Source organism: Sander lucioperca, chromosome 2 (genome assembly GCF_008315115.2).
Source record: "Sander lucioperca isolate FBNREF2018 chromosome 2, SLUC_FBN_1.2, whole genome shotgun sequence".
In the NCBI taxonomy this organism is placed as follows: Eukaryota; Metazoa; Chordata; class Actinopteri; order Perciformes; family Percidae; genus Sander; species Sander lucioperca.
In genome coordinates this window covers 5,107,658-5,131,959 of record NC_050174.1, presented here as the reverse complement: position 1 = coordinate 5,131,959, position 24,302 = coordinate 5,107,658, and the positions used below count along the sequence as shown (strand labels likewise).

The window sequence follows — 24,302 nt, the reverse complement described above, 5'->3', positions numbered from 1 at the left end:
GACGACCATCAACACTCTTTACTTTCTGTTGTGTTTCTTTTAATTCACTACAAGCTAAATCTAGAGTTTTCTTCAGCCCTTCAATTTTCAGTGCGTTTCCATCAATCTTCTTGGAGTTTTCACTCACCAGCATTTTTATGGAATCAGCCTGCTCCTTTATAAGCTGAGAGAGGGTAGAGATAACGACGTTATCCTGGGGTGTTGAGTCGTGTTTTGTTACATAGAGAGCCTTTTTTGCAGTTGGGGAATCACACGGAGTCACAGGAAGAGGGGGGAAATCTTCTGACATGGAGACTTCTACCGTAGACATAGTGCTAGCCAAGGTTGTGCTAGCATAGTCGTGGCACGAGGCTATCAGAGCGTTACCTGCCTGTACTTCAGGAACGACGTTCTTCTTACTCTTGTTCATTCTTTTTCTATCACGGGATGACATATAGTTGTTTCCCACAAGTATAGACATCAGTCCGACAAGGTGAGGATATAGTATTTTTTTAAGTTTCCACCAAAATAAAACTTTTGTGCAGGAGCTCAGCATTAACGCACTTACTCGGCCGCCATTTTGGTCGAACCCCCCTGTAATGTGCAGTCTTCAAAGTATAAAACAGTATGCTGTCTACAATATTGTCACGTGTCATTTTTTTGTATGAAGAAAAACCGACTTTATTAACTGTAATTTATGTAAATACAAAGTTGAACATATTGCAAAACTGTGAGGTTATACATCTTTTTATTGAATTGAAACCTATTCCACGTTTTGCAAGTATGCAGCTTCTCGCATGTATGAATTTAACTCCACCTGAAACCTCTGTACTGCTATGATGCAGCTCTTAACCCAAATTAGTTCTATTGTGGCTTTTAAAGTCCCTGCTAAATCTAAAATCTCTCCGACATGTTTTACAAATATGTGGTCACTCACCTGAGTGAGTTCAGGTCATGCAGAATACACATGCATTCAGACTGCAGTATACACATAAGAGGTCACGGTCGGCCCTCCATACATTTAAGTATTTTTTTCTATAAATTTATCACATTTCGACAAATTTGCATGCCTTCTTTTTTCTGTAGTTTCTTTTTTCTAATGTTTGAGTACCACTGATATATAGCTATATTTTTGCAGTACTGAAATACTAGTATACAATATTTAGAGTATGTATATGTGTATCACTGAATATACATATGGAGCAACAATTCACAATTTGTTTGACACATAACTGAGGTAGTGTATACAAATAGCAAAAAGGCACGTTCAAATGTAATAGCATTTCTTATATAATTTAAAACAATGTTAGTCACTCTGAAATGTAAAAATGGACTTCTTTCAAAGATGTGTAGGAGGCTTCATAAAGAACTATCAATACTACTTGAAGTATGGATTTTAAGTCCTTACTAAAAGTGATTGTGACATACAGTACTTGGTTAATAGATATTTGGCAAAAGCAACAACCAACATAATCACACCATTACTCTATCAGTCACTACTGTGCACTCACTGTGAAACATTTTTCCATGATTTGGAAGATTATGATTGTTTCAAAGAAATACTGTTGCTAACAGAAATATAAGTAATATAATCATATAAAGGGAAACTTTACACTAAGATATTGACATATCTTTAATAATGTGCTTCACATTAAATTATAAAAATGTAGCTACTGCAAAAGTGTATTACATTCATTTCTTGAACACATCTCCACAGAAGTATTAGCTTGAATTTCAAGAGCATGATTTGACAAAAAACATTTTACACTAGTGCTGCATTCATGGGGCTCCTCACTTGTGTGGGTTCAAACAGAACACTACTTGTCTGTATGCTCTCCTACATGCCTTTCCAAATAACATTCCATAGATTTTTCCTCAAAGCTTTAGCAAAGATACGGCTTCTCACCAGTGTGGGCTCTTCTCATGTGGACCAACAAGCCACTTTTGCATCTGTAACCTTTTCCACATGTTTTACAAGTATAAGGCGTCTCACCTGTGTGGGTTCTCATGTGGACTGTCAAATCACCTCTCTGTCTAAAAGCTCTACCACATGTTTTACAAACATACGGCTTCTCACCTGTGTGGATTCTCACGTGGACTATCAATTCATCGTTACGTCTGAAATCTTTGCCACATGTTTTGCAGGTATAAGGCTTCTCACCTGTGTGGATTCCCATATGCCTTTTCAATGCTTTAATGTCACAGAATCTTTTCCCGCAGGTCTTGCAAAGGTACGGCTTCTCCCCTGTGTGGGTTCTGATGTGGACCACCAATTCATTGTTACGTCTGAAATCTTTCCCACATGTATTACAGGTATACGGCTTCTCACCTGTGTGGATTCTCCTATGCTTTATCAATGTTGAAAGGTCACAGAATCCTTTCTCGCAGGTCTTGCAAAGGTGCGGCTTCTCACCTGTGTGGGTTCTCATGTGGACTTTCAAGACACTGCTAAGTCGAAAATCTTTTCCACATGTTTCACACGTATATCGCTTCTCACCTGTGTGGATTGTCATGTGCCTTCTCAATGCGGGCATGGCAGAGAATCGTATCCCGCAGGTCTTGCAAAAGTATGGCTTTTCACCTGTGTGCATTCTCATGTGGACTGTCAAGGCACTGCTAAGTTTGAAATCTTTCCCACACGTTTTGCAAGAATATGGCTTCTCACCTGTGTGGACTCTCAGGTGTCTCTGCAATAGTGACCTATATTTAAAATCTTTTCCACATGTTTCACATTTGAAATACTTTTTGCCTGTGTGAGTATTACAGTAAATTTCTAACAAGTTGCTTTTCTGTTGTTCTGGCTCTGGATTTCTAGAGTCTCCATGGTTGCCTACTTTCTGATCTTGGCTCTCAGCTTCATGAGAGGTGTGAGAGAGGATCTGGTGGTCAGTGTTTGGTTCTGGTTCACTGTGCTCACTTTCCTCATAAGTAGGAGTCAACATAAAGGCATCAGTCTCCTGCTTCAGTTCAAGCTGCTCTTCCTCCTGACTGGTGCAGAGTTCCTCCTGTTCCTCTTTAATCTGTGGAGGCTCTGGCTCCTCTCGGTCCAGACTGGAGTTCATCTCCTGAATAGAGAGCTGCTGCTCAGCGGGAACCTCCTCCTCCTCCTCCTCCTTAGAGACATGTTGCTGTGGGAGCTCTGGAGGCACGGAGAACAGAAGGAATAGGATTATACTAGGGATGTCATGAGAACCGATACTTTGGTACCAACTCGGTACCAAAATTCTGAAAACGTGCCGGTACTCATTTTTCCAGGTACCGGGGGATGCCATCCTTCCGGACCTGACGGGGGCAGTATATACGACTGATTGACTGCCGCTAAATGCTGAAGAAGAACACCGACCAGCACGGAAAAACAGTGAATAGCCGCTCATCTCCCTGTACGGCTTGACCGCATTTAGCTTCTGGCTTTACCGTACATCTACGGCGGCGGCTTTCACGACTTCACCTGGAACTCCCAAACCGCAAGTGAGTCTATTTCTCTCTGCCATTGTCTATCACAATCTAACGTGTGCTCTGATAGCGCTTGTTTTAACAGACCTCTATAACATCAGTTATTTTTAACCAGCCCGGTTCTTTGTGAAAAACAACAACGGCAGAGAGAAACAGACTGCCTGGGAGTTCCAGGTGAACTCATGAAAGACAGTACCGTACGCTGGCTGTGTGGTGACGCCAGGCTCCAAAGCAACAGGCTGTGGGGTCCAGAAGACTGACGTTTTCGTTTTTGTAAATCACGCTCTCCTTGTCCCCTCCACTCCACACCATAACAGAAAGTTGAAACTAAAGAAAACACTGAAAGAAGAGTGACATGACGCTGCCCCCCCCCCCCCATATTTAAATAAAGGAATTAATGTTTATTTTAATGAGAAGTATTATTATTATTATTATTATTTTCTTCCTTCTTTTTTTAACACACACCGTGGTATCGACTTTAGTATCAAATATCGTGTATTTTTGTTGGTATCGGGAATACTAGAGTTTTGGTATCGTGACATCCCTAGATTATACTACTGAGACGATCACGAAAAAAAAATACAGACAAGTTTGTGCCAATGTTTCTCTGTTAAGTGTTATTTAAAATGAAGTTTTACACACCTATCCGGAGTAACTTTATTTCAGGTTTCCAAACGACATCCAACAGTCTGCGCTGACGGTCGATCTCTTCCTCGTACTCGACGATAGTTTTCTCAAAAACTCCGAATATTTCTTCAGCAGCAGCAGTTAGTCGCTCGTTGACAAACTCTCTCAAATACTGAACTGAAGACATTGTTGCTAATTTACAAATTAAAAAATGATTTGCGCAACGACTAACTAACGCTACCAGCGCTCGTGTTGTTTACTTCCGCTAGATGTGTTACACTGTTACCGGTAGTGGAAGTGAGTTGTTTTTCGTTCCCCTTTCACGTAGGATTTTACCATAGACTGTAAATTTGTTTCTCATTTCACGGGAAATTTGGGTTATTTTGTACTACATTTAACTAATGTCTTTTCGAGTTATTTCGCAGAATACCATAAACACATATTACCAGGAGTGAAAGAACTTAACGCAGACAATTAAAGTAGCACCCAATGATAAAAATACCTGCATTTAAAATGTAAACATGCCAAATACATCTATTGATCACCAGCGGGGAAATTCGGTTGTTGCAGCAGTACAACAGAAACAGCAGAAATAAATACAGATACGTATACAATAAATAATAAGAGGTGAGCCTACACCAAAATAGAACAGAATAAAAAAAAAAGAAAATGTGCAGTATTTGGAGACAAAGTTAGCCTACATGATAAAGTGACACTGGTGTGATTAATAGAGTATATTCATTTCAATTTTTTTTCAATTCAAGAGTTATCTCGAGACACTTTACAGATAGAGTAGGTCTAGACCACACTCTATAATTTACAAAGACCCAACAATTCCAGTAATTCCCCCAAGAGCAAGCATATCAGTGGCTAATGCGACAGTGGCGAGGAAAAACTCCCTTTTAGGAAGAAACCTCGGCAGACCCAGGCTCTTGGTAGGCGGTGTCTGACGGTGCCGGTTGGGGATGTGCTGAATGTATTAGCAGTCTATGTAAACAGTGTACACCAGTGCTGCCTATTTATAAACCACAAATGATACTGAGGCAACTTGTAAAAACCCTGACGCATGGTGTTCTGTAAAAAAAAAAAAAGCCAGGTATATATCCTGTACTGTACGGTAGGTGGCAGTATGCACCTAAAATGTTGTATTGCAATCACAGACAGTAAAAGAACAATCCGACAAAAAATACAAAGACGTAGAGAAGTAACATGGAAGTAGTTGCATACATCCATGCGTGGCACCTGATGGCATGGATTTATTTTGAGTTAATTTAAGGAGGTTGGTCCATCAGCAATACGTTAGGTAAAGTATATTAAGCAAAGATGTCTTCGGTTCAGTAGTCTTTGAATACCCCTGACATAATTTAACGAAGCAAGAGAGACGTACAACCGTCAGTAAAAGCGGAACGAAAGGCTAACTCACTTCCACTGCCAGAACTTATTAACGGTGCGACATCCAGGGGAAGTAAACAAAAGGCGCCACATCCATTGGTATGCAGTGCACGCGTTGTATTAGCAGATTTAATTTATAATAAAGCAGCAATGTCTTTAGTTAAGTATCTGAGAGAGTTTGTCAACGAGCGACTAACTGCTGCCGCTGAAGAAATATTCGGAGTATTTGAGAAAACTATCGTTGAGTATGAGGAAGAGATCGACCGTCAGCGCAGACTGCTGGACATCGTTTGGAAACCTGAAATAAAGTTACACAGGATAGGTATGTAAAACGTATCTTTTTTAATAACACTATTTACATAACATTTGTTTAAATATACACTGGTACTAATCACATTATCCTATTCCTTCTGTTCTCTGTGCCTCCAGAGCTCCCACAGCAACATGTCTCTAAGGAGGAAGAGGAGGAGGAGGTTCCCGCTGAGCAGCAGCTCTGTATTCAGGAGATGAACTCCAGTCTGGACCGAGAGGAGCCAGAGCCTCCACAGATTAAAGAGGAACAGGAGGAACTCTGCACCAGTCAGGAGGAAGAGCAGCTCGAAATGAAGCAGGAGACTGATGCCTTTATGTTGACTCCTACTTATGAGGAAAGTGAGCACAGTGAACCAGAACCAAACACTGACCACCAGTTCCTCTCTCACAACTTTCAAGTAGCTGAGAGCCAAGATCAGAAAGAAGGCAAGCATGGAGACTCGGGGTCGACAACAAATGCAGAGCCAGCACCAAAGAAAAGACGCCACAAATGCAGAAGTTACAGTAACAATGTAAACAGCCCTAACGTGTTAAAGATTCAACGTAATACTCAAACAGGAAAAACGTTTTTCCATTGTGACATTTGTGAGAAAGCTTTCAAGTGTAAGTCCAATTTGCATATACACCTGAGAACCCACACAGGTGAGAAGCCATATTCTTGTAACATCTGTGGGAAAAGATTTAATCAGACATCAACATTGAACACTCACATAAGAGTCCATACAGGTGAAAAGCCGTATACATGCACAACATGTGGAAAAGCTTTTAGAATTTGTGGTCACTTGTTAGTGCACATGAGAACCCACACAGGTGAGAAGCCTTATTCTTGCAGCACCTGTGGGAAAAGATTTGTTGGGGTGTCAGGACTGAAAAGCCACATGAGAATCCACACAGGTGAGAAGCCATATTCTTGCAAAACGTGTGGGAAAAATTTCAGACAAAGTAATGACTTGTTGATTCACATGAGAATCCACACAGGCGAGAAGCCATACCTTTGCAAGACCTGCGGGAAAAGATTTGTTGCGGGGTCAGGACTGAAAAGCCACATGAGAATCCACACAGGTGAGAAACGATATTCTTGCAAAACATGTGGAAAAGGTTTCGGACGTAACAGTGGCTTGTTAGTGCACATTCGAAGAGCCCACACTGGTGAGAAGCCGTACCTTTGCAAGATCTGCGGAAACAGATACTTTGATGTGTGTCAGTTGGCAAGACACAGCAGATCGCATACAGGCAAGTAGCCGTGTGTTTGCAAAATACATGGGAGACAATTCAGTTCTTGTGGCTGATAATCAAAACACAATAATTCCCTGAAGTGAGGAGCCACATAATTGCGGCACTTCAGGGAAAATGTTACTCAAAGTACGTCGTTGGAAAAAACATACAAAGGAGAAACCATCGAGCTGAAACTCCCTTGGAGAAGTGTTTACTAACTGAAATAAATACACTTTTGCAATAGCTACATCTCTCTAACTGAATGTATACAATTCCCCATTGCGAGGAGGTTGTCACTACCTGATGTGAGTCGAGTGCAGATGTGAGTTGCGCATGCGTCACTTTGCGACAATGACGATTTCACGCAGATCTGTTTTGCTGTTAGCCACAGAATAATGAGATGGGTACATTACATAGCAGTTATTTATTATTTAGCGTTAGGCATCACATTCACGGCATGATCCCTGATGTCAGTTCTAGATTAGAGGCTGAAGTAGCCTACAAGAACCTGCTAACGAGAGACTTCTGTAATGTCAATACAATAAAAATGGATCTACATAACTAAGTTCGTTCACTGCTGGCTACAAGTTAGCAATTGAACACAACAAAGGCTGTCACTTGAATGGCGTTTTGAGCTAACGTTAGCAATCAAACAATCATAGATAGCTAAACGTTTGCCGGCTCTGGATCCCTTGGCGTTATGCCGTAAACCGTTTAAATCTGAGCATGCGCAACTCACATCTGCACTCGACTCACATCGGGTAGTAACAAGGTCACAATATGTTGAAGTAGTACATTTTCGACAATGCCATCAAGTTTTGTTGAACTAACCTCAATTTTTTACTCCTATTTCGGTTAGCAACAATATTTCTTTAAAACAATCATAAAATCCCAAACTTTGGCAAATCTTTGTTGCACAGTGAGTGCATATAGTTCCTAAATGTTTGACCAATTAATTTGTCTTTTTTTTAAAATAATTTTATACACCACGTTATAAGAGTGGATTGTGAAGTATATGTTGAGGCTGAGAAATCCTCTCCCTAATGGTGTTGGGTCACTCATCCTGCCAACTGGAGTTGTTTCTCTTTTGTCTGCAACATGTCATATGACTTTATATATTATATTGTGTATTTTGGAATTGCATCAACTGATTTGTTGTTGTTTGGGGCTTATGAGGTGACACAAACACAAATTGTAGAAGATATATTACACGGTGCTAACAACGAAACAGCCTAAGTAATGAATACAATGATCAGTGCCTAAAGGAATGTGGGCACAACATGCTATTTTTTGACCTTGTGTATGTATTCAACAATACAGCTGTGTAAGGTGATCATTTAAGAATACCACATTGATCCAAGTCTAAAGCTCTACGCACTTTCTCTTTATAAAGGCTGCAGATGGACTTTTTTTTTTTTATATAGCGCTTTTCTAGTCTTAACGACTACTCAAAGCACTTTTACATAGTACAGGAACCATTCACCATTCACACACTGTGGCCGAGGCTGCCGTACAAGGTGCCACCTGCTCATCAGATAAACATTCACACACATTTACACTCCGATGGCGCAGCATCAGGGGCAACTCGGGGTTCAGTGTCTTGCCCAAGGACACTTCGACATGGGACTGCAAGGCCAGGGATCGAACTTCCAACCAGATGGGTGTGACTGACATCAAAAGTCAAGTAATCACAGTAAAAATAGTTCTTTTCAGAGTGTTGTGACATACAAGATGTGTTTTAATCTTGCAGTTTACCGACTGTCGGTCAAGTTACATTTTGGTTTGATAAAGTTTGGTAGTTTGATTAGTGGAGCTTACTTATATTGAACAAACATGTAAAGTATGCAGTGGAGGAATGCAACTATATTAACTCAAGTACTTTGTAACATTGATTGTCTTCAGATGAACAAGATTTAATGTAAATTATACACAGGTAGGACAGCTTAAACCACTTCAAATTAAAAAAAAACATGTTTTGAGGTATTTCATCACTTTCATTTTATGCTACATATAGTTTACTACATTTTACAGGCAAATATTGTACATTTAAGGTCACTACACTTAGCCCCGTGTACTGACTCAGAGGGGACTTGTGGTATAGGTAGATTGATTGATCGTCAGCGCAGACTGTTGGATATTGTTTGGAAGGAGGAGGTATGGAGGAAACCTACATACATTCAAGGTGTGTAGCCTATTCTTTCTATAAAATGTGTGTAAATCTGCTTGCTATCTTTTTTTTGTAAAAATGGTTTTGCTTTCTTTTCAGAGTAAGGAGAAATGATACATGTTCTGCTATTGCATAGCACATGTATTGCAGTCGAGGTGCAGCTATTCCACTTTTTTACCTGGTTCACCTTTAACAGGATGGATAGTTAAACACGGCATCTTATTTAATAAGCTCACTAGAAGTGTATCTAACTTTAAATCGAGGAAGCTCTGTATGTATTATTAACAGCTGTTTGTGTGTCCGTTGTCTTTCAAATATCTTGAAAACTATTCGTCCGATCTGCTTCACACTTGGCTTCCTGGGTACCCAATGAACTTGCCATTTGTAATTCGGAACAGTTTGCACAGCGTTGTATATTGGATATTAATAAACTGTGAATAAAACTAAACAACCGCACGATAGAGGTTGAGAAAAAAAGAAGACAAACAGACACCTGTGTGCAGCTGCGGGGGCGGGGCTTCAAAGCTCTCCGTCAAGCATGTCTTCGCAGTGGGCTACCGGTGTTGTGCCAAAAAAGTGATTATCCACCAAAAACTGAATATTAATGCATCATATTTTAATTGTGATATTTTGTGAGTAGAATCTGAATCTGTAACGTTCTCTGTCAGGTAAATGTAGTAGTACAATGTTTTTCTCTGAGTAGAACTAAATAGTAAGTCAGTAGTTTACAGTTGAGTTGCATTTTGGGGTCCTTCTGTAAGTTATTTTGGGGTACATTGGTTCTGGAGAAAGCTGCAAGCAGCAATAAGCCAAGCAGTTGGCCCGTTGCAAACAGGCACTTTCTTGAACGGGCACTGCATGTAAAATCTTAATCGGCAAAATAACTATAGCTGTCAAGTAAATGTAGTGGCCTAAAAGTATAACTGCCGGTAAAATGTAGAAACTACAGTTTACTAAAGTAGAACTATATGTTACAAAAGTAAAGTAATAGAAGAACACCTAAAAACTGATTATTTTATTTGAAAGGTAAAATATTTGTGTGGAATGTACATGCAATCATGGCCACCTGAGGACAATTAATGTTGTACATAAATACAGAGTACATGTAGTTACATTAAACCACTGCATACATGTTTGTTCAATATGAGCAAGCTCCACTGATCAAACCAACTGTATCAAATCAAACTTTAACTTAACCTACATTTTGTGAGCTGCAACATTAAAACACCTCTTGCATGTTATAACTTAACCCTCTGAAGAGAACTATTTATTTTACTATGACTACTTGAATTTGTGATGACAGTCACACCCATCTGCAGCTTTTATAAACAGGATTTGCTTATAGGTTTAGACTTCCGGATGAATCTGGTATTCTTACATCATCACCATACCAAGCTTTGTCCTTAGAATACATACGTGAGGCACTGATCATTGTATTCATTATTTAATCTGATTCAACGACAACACTGTTTAGTATAATCTACTATTTATGTTTGTGTCACCTCAAAAGCCCTAAACAACAAAAACCATATCAAGTTGATGCAATTACAAAATACATAAAAATATAAAAGTAAATCTGATGTTGCAGACAAAAGAAAAGACTGGCAGAATGACCCAACACTAGTAGATGGTAGTATTTCTCAGCCTTAACATCAGAGTTCAACGTCAACTTATGTAACTGAGAAAGTGTGTACAAATTGTAAAAAATAAAATACATTTAACAGGTCAAAAATGTAAAGGAATTATGCACCCACTATGCAACAATGCAATTATCTATGCAATTATGCAATTGTTTCACAAATATCAGAATCAGAATACTTTATTGATCCCCTCAGGGAAATTGTTCAAATATAATAAATAAATATAAAATAAATACTGTTCCTAACAGACATATGAGTGATACAGTAACATGAAGGGGAAAAAGCAGGCTAATTTAACAAAACGTGACACTGTTTATGCACTACCTCATTACAATAAGATATGGTGCCCTCTTCTTTATAAGAAATGCTTTATATACAATAACAGAAATCTTGATATTACAAAAGTGTATTCATTTACAGTAAGTGGATGAATGCTCGTCCAGAGGGGTTGATGGTTTGTCCTGTTTATGGATTGTTGTGTCGGGTAGGAGATTTGAGAAAAAAACTTTCAAGTGCTGCATTCACGTGGTCACTCACTTGTGTCGGTACAAATAGAAAACTACTACTTATTCACACACTCCAAATACTATTTTCCCACAGGTGTTGCCTTCATGGCTCCTCATCTACATGGACTGTTATATGGGCCTTCAATGGTGACTTCAAACTAAATCTTTTCCCACACGTCTTGCGCACAAGTGCTGCATTCATGTGGTTCCTCATTCGGGTTCAGAAAGAAGGCAATTTGTCTATGCACTCTTTCATGCCTTTCCAATTCAAACATTGCTTACAATATTTTCCTACGGGTGTTGCGGTTATGGCTTCTCACCCGTATGGGTTACTATATGTCTCTTCAACTGTGATGTCCAACTGAATCTTTCCCCGCACATTTTGCAAGAATATGGTTTCTCACCGGTATGGACTCTTAAATGAGAGTTCAATAGTTTCGTCCGACTGAATCTTTTCCCACACGTGTTGCATGAATATGGCTTCTCACCTGTATGGACTATTAAGTGAGTGTTCAATGTTGATGTCCGACTGAATCTTTTCCCACAGGTGTTGCACGGATAGGGCTTCTCACCTGTATGGATTCTTTTATGAGTATTCAATATTGATATGTGACCGAATCTTTTCCCACACGTGTTGCATGAATATGCCTTCTCACCAGTATGGATTCTTTTATGAGTGTTCAATGTTGATGTCTGACTAAATCTTTTGCCACACACATTGCAAGAATATGGCTTCTCACCTGTATGAATTCGCACATGAGCATTCAAGGATGATGCCCGGATAAATGTTTTCCCACAGGTGTTGCATGAATAGGGCTTCTTATCTGTGTGTATCATCCGGTGTCTTTGAAAATCGGACTTATATTTAAAAGCTTTCCCACATGTGTCACATTTGAAAGCCCTTGTACTTGTGTGAGTGTTACAGTGAATCGTTGACAAGTTACAGGTGTTTACACTGTTACTGTGTTCTGCACTTATAGTTGATCCAGAGTCTCCATGCTCACCCCCTTTGTGATCTTGGCTCTCAGCTACATGAGAGGTGTGAGAGAGGAGCTGGTGGTCAGTGTTTGGTTCTGGTTCACTGTGCTCACTTTCCTCATAAGTAGGAGTCAACATAAAGGCATCAGTCTCCTGCTTCAGTTCAAGCTGCTCTTCCTCCTGACTGGTGCAGAGTTCCTCCTGTTCCTCTTTAATCTGTGGAGGCTCTGGCTCCTCTCGGTCCAGACTGGAGTTCATCTCCTGAATACAGAGCTGCTGCTCAGCGGGAACCTCCTCCTCCTCCTCCTCCTCCTTAGAGACATGTTGCTGTGGGAGCTCTGGAGGCACAGAGAATAATAGGAATAGGATAACACTGAGATGATGAACAATCTGAGGAAACAATAGTAACGTTATATAGTATAATAATATAAGTATAAACCATTAGGATACGATATGAGTTATATATTTAATTTATGTTTTTGTAAGATCATTAATGTTTTACACACCTATCCTCTGTAACTTTATTTCAGGTTTCCAAACGACATCCAACAGTCTGCGCTGACGGTCGATCTCTTCCTCGTACTCAACGATAGTTTTTTCGAAAACTCCGAATATTTCTTCAGCAGCAGCAGTTAGTCGCTCGATGACAAACTCTCTCAAATACTCAACTGAAGACATTTTTGCTTATTATAAATGATGAATCACTAGCCCATTGACATATATAAAAGCCCTGCTAGCGCTTGTGTACTTCCGCTGAATGTCACACTGTTAAGTTCCGACAACGCAAGTGAGCTAACGTTAGCCTTTCGTTCCGTGTTCACTTTGGGTTGCACATCTCTCTTTCATAATTTCACCGATTAACCTATTTACTACTACATTTAACTGACGTATTTTCGGAACAATAACTTAAAAAAAAAAAAAAAAAAAAAACATATTAGCCTTGGTGGTATAAGTTAACAAAGGTAAGTAAAGTAGCAATAACAGTATACAAATACCCACATCCAACATTTTTGTGAACAAACATACCAAATTACTATCAGAAAATGTAATTTAAAATATGAAATGGAAAGTACTTGCCTAAATCACATACTGAGGGATAGTAACAAGGCATCATAAACTAACTACAATTTTTGTTTTAATTTTTTAAATTTTAATCAACAAAGTAACTGTTAGCTGTCATGTCAAGTTAATGTAGTGGCCTTACAATTGACATTTAAACGTACAATGTAGTTAAGAACTATATGTAGCATACAAGGAAAGTAATCAAAGAACACCTTGATTGATGATTTTTTTATTAGATGTGTTTGTGTCATCTCAAAAGGCCCAAACTATAAAAATCACATCATGTTGATGCACTTAGAAAAAACATAAAAACAGCAGGTTCATTAATAACAAAACTTGTCAAGTTTTACCCGTATGAGTATTCCAGTGAATCTTGACAGAATCTGATCTTCACTGTGCTCACTTTCCTCATAAGTAGAAGTCAACATAAAGGCATCAGTCTCCTGCTTCAGTTCAAGCTGCTCTTCCTCCTGACTGGTGCAGAGTTCCTCCTGTTCCTCTTTAATCTGTGGAGGCTCTGGCTCCACTCGGTCCAGACTGGAGTTCATCTCCTGAATAAAGAACTGCTTTTCACACCTATTATGTGTAACTTTATTTCATATTTCCAAACAATATCAAACAAATCTGTGCGCATGATCAGTCTCATCCTTCTATTCATTGACTAAATAAACAACTCTGTGAATATATTGAGCAGCAGCAGTTAGTCATAGTGATGCCGAGTTTAAAAAGTTGCTTATAGCATGCCACTAGTGGTACAGTGGCATATGCCGATCCCCTGAGTGGTATGCTGCTCGTGTTCCTAATGGGAGGTGATGCTTGAAAGTGGTAGGACACTGTCAGTGACAAACAGTAAGGTAATTTTATAAATCCTTGCTGATGTATCCAAAGTTAATTTTAAGCTTAATAGCTAACATTGCTATTGTTAGCCTAGCCACATTGTGAGCCTGACTAATCAAAATAACTTTGGGTACATTATCAAGGAAATATGAAATTACTTTAACCTAACTCTAACCCTGTGTAATTAATTGAATTCACAACAATTTACAGTAAAATTACAGCCATGTACTATGTTTTCACAGTAACCCAACCATTCCATTACTGTAAAAGTACAATATTTTATTGGTACTGTACTGTACCCTAATCACAGGAATTTCTTGTAATTTACAATTTTCTACTGTATTTTTACTGCAACCATAGCTAATAAATTCCTGTAATTTACAGCAGGTATACTACATTAAAATACTGTCATTTTACCTAAAGTGTAATCTTAGGGAAACACATTGACCCTTATTTCTACGTAAATTTAAATGCATACAAATATGGTAATTGATCATCTTTATTGTAAATTGACAATACATACATTCAAAGACAATTTCTTTAAAAATGTATAGAAAAAGAATTCCATGAAAAATACATGAAATCATAGCACCAATATAAACTCTGTATTATAACGTACAAAAACACACAAACATGAAAAAAATTTCATATCATGATATGTTTACCATTTTGGACAGTAACAATGAAAAAGTTACTTAATGTTTTAGCTCTGTGGGAACACATGTGAGACATGGGTGTCAGTAGTGCAATTTTTATACAGCATAATATTCTCTTCGTGGAACACACATCTTTTTCACAAAACTCTCTACAACCCTGGTATTTCTATTTGACTGAAATATTCACAGCTGGGGATCATATTCCGATGCCAGAAACAATATGGCTACGTTACACCATAGCACAAATTGTTACCGGTGCAAAGATTTTACCGGTATATCGCCCCGCCCACCCTACATTAAAACGTACATTTTTAATCTGAACATGGAAAAAAAAAAAGTTTGATATAATTTGAAATTATAAAAACTATAGCCTATACAATTAAAAGTCACAACAATAATTTGAAATATTATGCAGTGAAAGTTTAATTAAAATTACCATGTAGCCCTAATAATCGTTATCGCATGAAATGGTGAAGGCCCGGGTGACTCTCACCCCTAATGGGAGAGTGATGATTTACATTTTCTTTGAAATCTCAAGGTCTGGACTTAAATGTCACCAAAAGGTTACCAATGTATTCAATAGTGTGTTTGAGCATTTGGATGGAGAGTCCACTGTAGACTATACAATCCCATTCAGATGAAAATCAAATAAAAAGCCATATGAAATAGTAATTGTTTGATTTGACACACACATGTGACCAGCTCAGAGAGAACTAACAATTTATTGAAATTTAATTGAAATATGGTGTAGTGTGAAATCAAAATCGCAGGAGGCTAGAATATTTCTTAAAAGTGAAATGTCTCAAAATACCATTCTAAACTAAGTATTGTGGTGCTGGCTGCGACGCGTAGTTACATTTTTCGAGAGGTGCACGTCAGGCTACGGCGCAGGGTCCGGCGTAGACGCAGGGGTCTGCAGGGGTACGCCGTTGATTCTATGCAGAACCATAAAACGGCCTTAATGCTCAATCCTTTACATTGTGCTTGTGACTATTTTCTACCAGTACTTTGTCCATACAAAAATCATCACTCAGCCTGCAAAAGTAAAGATACAGGATTTGGATATAGTTCGATTTCATGTTTACCATATAAACACGGAAATTAATAACAGCATCGACTGAGCTGAGAGAAGTCTCTTCTGATCGAACACATCATCAGCGAGCAGGGAATTCCGAATTTACACTGTAAGAAAACCTCTTTGTTCGGTACAGATGCCACCATGATCGGCATACAGTATCACCATATCAGTCAAAATATTTGCAATTAGGTATTTTTTTTTACAATGTTTTCAGCTCTAGAAAGAACACTACCAATTATACATCACTGTCCCAGTACTTTTGCATCTCACCATATCCAAATGTTGTTGGGCTCATTGAAACCACAAGCGTCTTACCTTTAAAAACAAGGTAGAGTTATGCTAGTCCCATGCCGTCACAACCCATGCCCCACAACCACCTAAGAAGAGGCCCTTGTGTCAAAGGTTTTAAAAAAAGTCTACATGGACATCCACTCAAGGTCCATTAATTTCCTCAGGAGGGTGCACACGTGTGGATTGATACCTCCACGCGCCTTCTCAGCCTTGGAGCCATTCTCCGGATTTATGCCCAAAAAACATCTGAAAACAAAACCAACACAGCAGTTAAGGTCCTGGGCAGTTTAATGTGTTTGCATGTGCAAAGAGTGATAGGGATTTTACCATTCAAGTGATGTCAATATGAAATGGTGTATTACTGTAACCCATGACCAAAACAGTCATACATACATTCGGTCATTGTGTTACTTATGGATGGAATTATAGCGAAAATAACTGATTTCCCTTTGTGCTGGGGACGCCCTGGAACTCCCTCAAAGACCCCTGGGGGTCCCCGGACAACACGAAACCACTGCTCTAAAACATTTAGGGAATACCGTCAATAACATATAACCCGGGAAAATTTGAAGAGTGTATTACAGTCTTAAAAACATAGATCCTGCCAAAGCAAGCAGCTCTTAGTGTTGGTTTGTGTTTTACATTACCTTTGGATAAACTCTAGGGTGCATGCAGCCTCCTCAGGATACTGTAAGTTGAAGTTGTAGTAACTTGCGAAGACAGCAGCAATCCCATTGATAAACTTAGCATGGGGTCCCATTACCACTTGTCCTTCAATTGAAAGCATCCAGGCTCTCGGCTTCATTACCTCCCCTGAAATAGACATAATGAAGATTTAACCTGATAGGATTTCCTGTTGCAGTCTTTGCTAATAAATAGGTGACAGGAAATAAACTCGGGCCCAAGCGGTTTCCTGGTAACCCAATATAGCAACACAGCATTTCTTCTAGGTTACATTAGGTTAATATGAAAAGGGTGCATTCGTTTTTATTTTTTTGACGGTACCAAAAAAAAAAAAAATCACTTAATGTTTTTTTTTTAAATCCTTTGCTATACTGTATTAATGTGATACTGCCCAAGCCTGCTAGCTGACTTTATTAGGATTTCAACTGTTTTCTAAGTAAGTACTGTAATGAATGGGGCAACAAAATATAAATCAAATATTGTGAGAAAAAATTGAAAGTAGGGCTGGGTATCGGATTCAATACTTTTTAGGCACCGACCCTCCCCTGCCTCTAAAGTATCGAGTACCGAAAAATGCCTTGTCATTCACTACCTTTGGCCTGTATCTCATCATCCTCAATGAGCCAATAAGCATACAGCATGCTTCTACTGAAATCTAATAATGTTTGTGATTGGCTGTCTAACGTTACACGTCATAGAGACATGCTGGGAAAACTCTACATTACGCAAAGTACACACAGCACATAAAAATACACTTTAACATACAATAAATAACAGACAGACAGGGATGGACAGCAATAATAAATAAAAAAAATAAATAAATAAATAAAAAATAAAAACAGAAAATCACATTTGAAAAACAAGCGCAAACAAGTTGATATATTTGATGTAGGCGGGACTTGAATTCAGTATGTGAAATTAAAACCTGCAATTTTAGCTGATTTGGTAACTCATTCCATGAAGTTGGAGCACTGTAACAAAAAGCAGTTTTTCCAAACTCTGTTTTAGTTTGTGGAACATCATACAGTATGTATCTACTTGATCTTAGATTATGTTCCGATCTACTAGATGTTAAGAGTGTAGTTAAATATTAAGGAGTGTGTCCCGTTATTGATTTGTACACAAAGGTCAACCAATGTTTGAGCCTTCTTGTGTTGAGTGAGGGCCAACCTACCATTTCATACAATACATTAGATTATGTTGAGTAATGTCGCAATTTCTTCGTTTAGGAGTCTGGTATCGAAGTCCCAGTATTGGTATTGAATAGTTTTGAAGATACCCAGCCCTAAATGAAAGGGATGTCTTTACAGTACCTGATACGATCAAGCGAGGGGTGCTGGGTAAGGTGAGGGTCCTCTGGATATCGGCAGCTGTGGAAAACGGCTGGAAATAAGAGTTAAAGTGTAAGTTAACGATTTTTCAATCAAGCCCCATTTCTTATTCTCCAATGGTGCGTTTGATCAGTAGAGTCCTCTCTCAGCTCAGCCCATGCTGTCATTCATACCCAACAAACCAGACAAACTAACGTATGTAACTGAGCAACGTGCTGACTCGAAAAAGAGTTTTTGCGAAATAATCCATTTAATGAACATATCATGTTTGAGTCTAAATAATTGTCACTGAGTGCTTGTTAGAAATCTTACAAATAGCACTTTCAAAATACAACAATGCTATCATAAATTTGACATGGTGTGTGAGAGACAACGTAGTTGAGCGACAGGGATCGAATTAGACTGCGTTTGTGAGTGCACTTACGTCGGCCTGAAGGATAATCGCATCCCTTGCTTCTTTAAAGTAAGCCAGCAGGAGAAGTATTATGCACACAGCCTTGTCTTCGGCCGTGTTAGGTTCATAGTTGGCAAGGACCTCTTCAACCCCTGGGTTCTTGTTGAGTTTATGGCAGAGCTTTAGGATTGTATCGCCTTTTCGCTCCATAGCCTCTGTTAGCTTGGCAACGATGGAGATGTCGGTCAGGTGAAGGAAGTGGGAGAACATGCCTCTCTGAGCAAACAGAAAAGGCCATTGTTTTTTTACATCCCATATGGCAGGCGGAGGTGTCCTGTTCAGGTATCGCCGTTGTATTGTGTACGTTTTTTCAAGCAACTTCACTGCTCTTTCTGCCCCGGCCATTCCCTCCTCTGAATGCATGGTTACCATTTGCCTCCTTACATCCTCAAGTGTCACCTCCGTTTCCCCTGACGGGAGGTCTGAAGGTTCCCACCTGACACAGCCGTACTGGTCCACTGGGCCTCTTGACAGGGTTCTTCCTTCAGAGTTGGACCTTCTCTTTCGTCTGCGCCGTGAAAGTGGGTTGTTGCGGTTCTTATACTCCACTCTTGTTTTTATTTGCGAGAGGAGTGAGCTACAGCCATCTCCCACAAACTCTCCATTTCGATCAACATCAGCAAAACTTCTTGGATACTCTCTAATGATATTCCGAACGATGTTGTGGCAAACAGCTCTTGATGGATTAAGCTCATGCTCACGCATCTGATCCACCACAGCCTTCACCATCTCTCTTCTGTCAGTCGGCGATGGTCTCGTGAGACTGAGTGCTGCTGTTTTGATCCCTGTTGGCATCCTATCCCAGTCGACTCTGAAGTTGGTATACCATGGTCTGTTGGGGAGAGCGGTTACAGACATTTCTGGGGTGCTTTGAGTACTCGGGGATGGGATGCTCAGGCTGCTCCAGGAGTTCAGCGAGAAGACAAGGGAGGCAACAGCTCCTGAATTTGAGTCAATTAAGCTGTTTTCTGGAAGAAAACAAAAACACACACACACACACACACATATATATATATATATATATATATATATAGTTAAATGTATAAAATACCTAAGCACAGAGACAAGAGCAGACTAAATAGTGGGGGTGGGAATCACTAGGGACCTCACGATTCAAATACGATTATTTCAGCAACGATTCAATATTAAGCTCAATTTTTTTTATTGATTTAACTTTTTGATTTTTATTTATTTATATAGCACCTTTCAATTATTATCAAACTAATCTTGATGCATCACAATTTTGCTTTCATTCTCATTCAGTATGGGATATCTGATTTGTTTTACAAGAGCCTGAGCGATTCATCTGATTTTTGCACATTACATATACAGTATATCGACATCTGCGTATATTTTGTCCAATGAAAACTATGAAAACTTTTTACTTACAAAATATAATGCAGAACAAAATGCTTTGGTAATTTAGAAATTGTGACATAGTTTGACCAGCAGAGCGCCCTCCAATAGACACAGTAGCTCCTAGCAATGCTAACCCTAACCCTCACCTAAATGACCAATAAGCAAAGCAAGATCGTAGAACACAATGCCCTCAAACAGGTCATGCCCTATTTGACAAATAGAAGCTTCTCTGTCATGATTGGTGACTTATCCTTGTCAACTGCTCCTCTCTCTTGTGGGGTACCCCAGGGTTCTATTCTTGGCCCCATTCTGTTTTCCTTATATATGTTGCCTTTAGGGGCTATTATAGGAAAACATAACCTGTCTTTTCATTGTTATGCAGATGATTTACAAATTTATTTGCCTATGAAACCGAATGACAGTGTCGCACTAGACTCCCTGCTTAGCTGTATTAATGATATTAAGTTGTGGCTTTCACAAAACTTTCTTCATTTGAATGAAGCTAAAACTGAGTGTATCGTCTTTAGTACTTCAGGTATGCCAAACTGTCCAGCTGTGAGTTTGGGAGCCCTGGCTTCATACCTTAAGCCAGCTGTCAAAAATCTGGGGGTTACTTTTGATTGCAACTTGAAATTTGATAAGCAAATCAGCAATGTTGTTAGAATGAGCTTTTTCCAGCTTCGTCTCCTGGCTAAAGTTAAACCCTTCCTTAACAGGCATGATCTAGAAAAGGCGATTCATGCTTTTATTAGTTCAAGGTTGGATTATTGTAATGCTCTCTATGTTGGTCTGAATCAGACCTCCATCTCACGACTTCAACTTGTACAAAATGCTGCTGCTCGCTTTTTAACTAACACATCTAGACGCGCACACATCACTCCTGTTCTCTACACCCTTCATTGGCTCCCTGTGCGTTTTAGAATCGATTTTAAGATTTTATTGTTTGTTTTCAAGGCCTTAAACGGCCTGGACCCGGAGTATTTGTCCGAGATGTTAACCCTGCGTGAGCACAACCGGTCCTTGCGGTCCTCAAATCAGCTGGTTTTAGAAGTCCCAAGGTCAAAGTACAAACGTTGGGGTGATCAGGCTTTTGCAGTTGCTGCCCCGAGACTCTGGAACAAATACCCCTTGAAATTCGGACGACTACAGATGTAGCACTTTTTAGTTCTAAACTCAAAACTTATCTGTTTAGAAAGGCTTTTAATTAGGGCTGTCAATCGATTAAAAAATGTAATCTAATTAATTACATACTCTGTGATTAATTAATCGAAATTAATCGCATACATAATTAACGGTGCTTGAACCGATACTTTTTAAGAAAGTAAAAAAAGAAAAGAAAAAAAAGGGTACTAAACAACAGTCGGTGACATTAAAGAACAGCTTTTTTATTGCTAAGGCCATATGGTCAAAATTAAATGATTTTAATAATAATGTATAACAATAACATTAACTTATTTCACTAGTAAATTGCTGTTGAACGACAAAAACAACCAGATAGGAAAAGGACATTTACAACAACTTCAAATGCACCACGAAGCTGTAGTTTACCGGTTTCATTGAACGCACCGTCTGTGTTGTTTTTCCGACGGCAGCTCGGCAGCTGCAGATTGTTACATTCCGCTGTTGAGTCACAGTTTTTACAGTAAAACACAGTCAAACTTTACACCGCTCAGCGTTAGCTGTCAGCATTGTAACCGTGTTTAATCCAGCTACTAGCTAGCGGTAGGCTAGCGTTAGCTGCTGTCGAGTGTAGTGTTAACTAGCTAGCGGTAGGGTGTTTGTGTTGCCTGTAATGTCTGTTTCAGAGCATCAGAGAGAAGCGCAGACATATCAGTGGCACCAGATTTTCGTCTGTATGCAAACGTCAATATAGAATGGATTAATCTGCGTTAATTTTTTTTAACGCGTTATTTTTCTCAGATTAATTAATCGAAATTAACGCGTTATTTTGACAGCCCTACTTTTAATTCATAGTAGTGGTGTGACAATTTCCTTCTCCTATTTATATGCAACCTCTTCTGACTTCATTGTTTCTATGTGTCATTCTTTTTATTGTATGATATGTTACATGATGTGTGTTTTAGTCTTGATTCTGATGTTAAGCACTTTGGATACCTGTTGGTCACTGTAAAGTGCTATATAAATAAATGTTGATTGATTGATTGATGCCCTAGACAAGCTGTTAGGCCAGGCCGGCAAACATGGAAATAAGCCAGTTGATTAAAAGGCATGTTAAACTACATACTACACACACTGCATCAGTGACACTTGTGTCGCAATCCTGCAAATTATTTTAACAGGACTGTGGTGTCCTTGCAGTACCACTCAACTGCAGTGTGTCCTGAAATGTGTTTCTGATTATATATAGAAGTGTAAGCTTCTACTGAAGTTTTCTAAAACGCCCCTGTATTTAAAATCCTGCTCTCTACACAGTAGGACAAGCTGCATGTGGTCAATAGTTGACCTCTTATGTGAAAAAAAATCTTTTAAAGTTAGGTAAACTGGTAAAATGTTTTTCCTCCCTGAACCAAGAGGATTGACAACCTCAAATTTGTATTAAGCCAAGAGAGGATGGCTTAGTCTGGAACAAGACATTACCCCGAACCCCAGCTCCATCCCTTACATCCTGACAGTGTTGAGTCCGAGTCGAGTCTCGAGTCCCCAGTGTTCGAGTCCGAGTCACCAAAAATGAGTCAGAGTCACCATTACCTGAGTTCGAGTCAGAGTCTTGAGTGCCCAGTATTCGAGTCCAAGTCGAGTCATCAAGGTTGAGTCTGTGTTGAATTCCAAGACTGCCTACATTGCTCCACTCTGGCACCTTTAAAGTAGCCTCGTGAGACCGTCCTGATCTCGCGAGCTCCAGTTTTCCACTCACAGATCAGTCTGGCATCTTGAGACAAAGAAAATTTAGAGCTGTTCGCCAAACGACCGACCAATCAGCGTTGGTTTTGAGGCAGGTTTAGGTGTGATGCAAAGAGAAGCGACTGTTCAGTCTAAACAACATGGCAGCTTCCACGGATGAGAGGAGCGTAGCTATTGCGCAAGTTTTATCCGAATTAGAAAGGTAGAAAGGAAAGTATTCCTTCATTGAAAGAAGAGCAAAAAACGGCACTGGAGGCTTTTCTCAGAGGAAAAGATGTTTTTGCTCTTCTCCCGACATTTTCTCATGTGGGCCAACAAGCCACTATTATATCCTAAATGGTATTCAAGTGTTTTGCTAAAAGTGACCCGTATCCTGCTTCAGTTCAAGCTACTCACCCTCCTGACTGGTGCAGCGTTCCTCCTGTTCCTCTTTAATCTGTGGAGGCTCTGGCTCCTCTCGGTCCAGCCTGGAGTTTATCTCCTGAATACAGAGCTGCTGCTCAGCGGGAACCTCCTCCTCCTCCTCCTCCTTAGAGACATGTTGCTGTGGGAGCTCTGGAGGCACAGAGAATAATCGGGGTATACATGCAGTTTAGTGACACAAATTCCCCATACAATGTCCTACGTGCAGTTTAGTGTCCCAAATTCCTCATACAATGTCCTTAATTAATTATAAACCTGCTAAACCACCTGTGCTACCCTAACCCTACCCTGTCTCAAATAAGACCCTCAGTTTTTGGAAAATAATTTGTGACACTAAACTGCACGTAAGCCTTTAAACCATTATATATATATATATATATATATATATATATATATATATATATATATATATATATATATATATATGAGACAGATCTTCTTCTGTTAGTATTTTGTAAGACCATTCATGTTTTACAAACCTATTATCTGTAACTTTATTTCAGGTTTCCGAACGACATCCAGCAGTCTGCGCTGACGACCGATCTCTTCCTCGTACTCGACGATCGTTTTTTTAAATACTCCGAATATTTCTTCAGCGGCAGCAGTTAGTCGCTCGTTGACAAACTCTCTCAAATAGTCAACCGATGACATTGTTGCTTAATTAATCGAGGTGACTCGGAAGTTTTACTGACGGACTAACCTCCTAACTCGAATCCATGCGCTAACCATGGATACAACGTGAATGGCGCCTGTCTTCTGTTTACTTCTGCTTGATGTTACACTGTTAAGTTCCGACAGTGGAATGCGTTTGTTTTTTGTTCCGCTTACAATTATTGGCATACAGTCTATGATTTTTACAGAACATGCTTTTAACACCATCGTGTTATATATATATATATATATATATATATATATATATATAATAATAATAATAATAATAATAATAATAATAATAATTATTATTATTATTATTATTATTATTATTATTATTATTAT

General features: G+C 39.2%; 4 protein-coding genes across 5 annotated transcripts; 1 reads left to right on the top strand and 3 right to left on the bottom strand.

Moving 5' to 3' along the window:
- Nucleotides 1-1,233: 1,233 nt before the first annotated feature.
- Nucleotides 1,234-4,358, bottom strand: LOC116053855 (zinc finger and SCAN domain-containing protein 2-like). 2 transcript variants are annotated; one of them, XM_035991016.1, is made up of 3 exons: nt 4,075-4,358; nt 2,561-3,118; nt 1,234-2,308 (listed from the first exon to the last, which is right to left on the bottom strand). In XM_035991016.1, exons 1-3 carry the CDS (start codon nt 4,244-4,246, stop codon nt 1,863-1,865), a joined length of 1,176 nt encoding a protein of 391 aa, XP_035846909.1. In that variant the 5' UTR covers nt 4,247-4,358; the 3' UTR covers nt 1,234-1,862. The 2 variants fall into 2 exon arrangements, with proteins under 2 accessions (XP_035846909.1, XP_035846905.1); XM_035991012.1 differs by having other exon boundaries at nt 1,234-3,118; nt 4,075-4,357.
- Nucleotides 4,359-5,519: 1,161 nt separating this feature from the next.
- Nucleotides 5,520-7,269, top strand: LOC116053853 (zinc finger protein 664-like). The gene is made up of 2 exons (XM_031305014.2): nt 5,520-5,773; nt 5,881-7,269. The coding sequence occupies exons 1-2, from the start codon at nt 5,602-5,604 to the stop codon at nt 7,002-7,004; spliced, it is 1,296 nt and encodes a 431-aa protein (XP_031160874.1). The 5' UTR covers nt 5,520-5,601; the 3' UTR covers nt 7,005-7,269.
- Nucleotides 7,270-11,035: 3,766 nt separating this feature from the next.
- LOC116053854 (zinc finger protein OZF-like) lies at nt 11,036-13,050 on the bottom strand. The gene is made up of 2 exons (XM_031305015.2): nt 12,776-13,050; nt 11,036-12,607 (listed from the first exon to the last, which is right to left on the bottom strand). The coding sequence occupies exons 1-2, from the start codon at nt 12,945-12,947 to the stop codon at nt 11,598-11,600; spliced, it is 1,182 nt and encodes a 393-aa protein (XP_031160875.1). The 5' UTR covers nt 12,948-13,050; the 3' UTR covers nt 11,036-11,597.
- Nucleotides 13,051-13,544: 494 nt separating this feature from the next.
- LOC116053852 lies at nt 13,545-24,155 on the bottom strand. The gene is made up of 6 exons (XM_031305013.2): nt 23,786-24,155; nt 23,280-23,438; nt 18,633-19,630; nt 18,191-18,260; nt 16,841-17,006; nt 13,545-16,439 (listed from the first exon to the last, which is right to left on the bottom strand). The coding sequence occupies exons 1-6, from the start codon at nt 23,955-23,957 to the stop codon at nt 16,319-16,321; spliced, it is 1,686 nt and encodes a 561-aa protein (XP_031160873.1). The 5' UTR covers nt 23,958-24,155; the 3' UTR covers nt 13,545-16,318.
- Nucleotides 24,156-24,302: the final 147 nt, after the last annotated feature.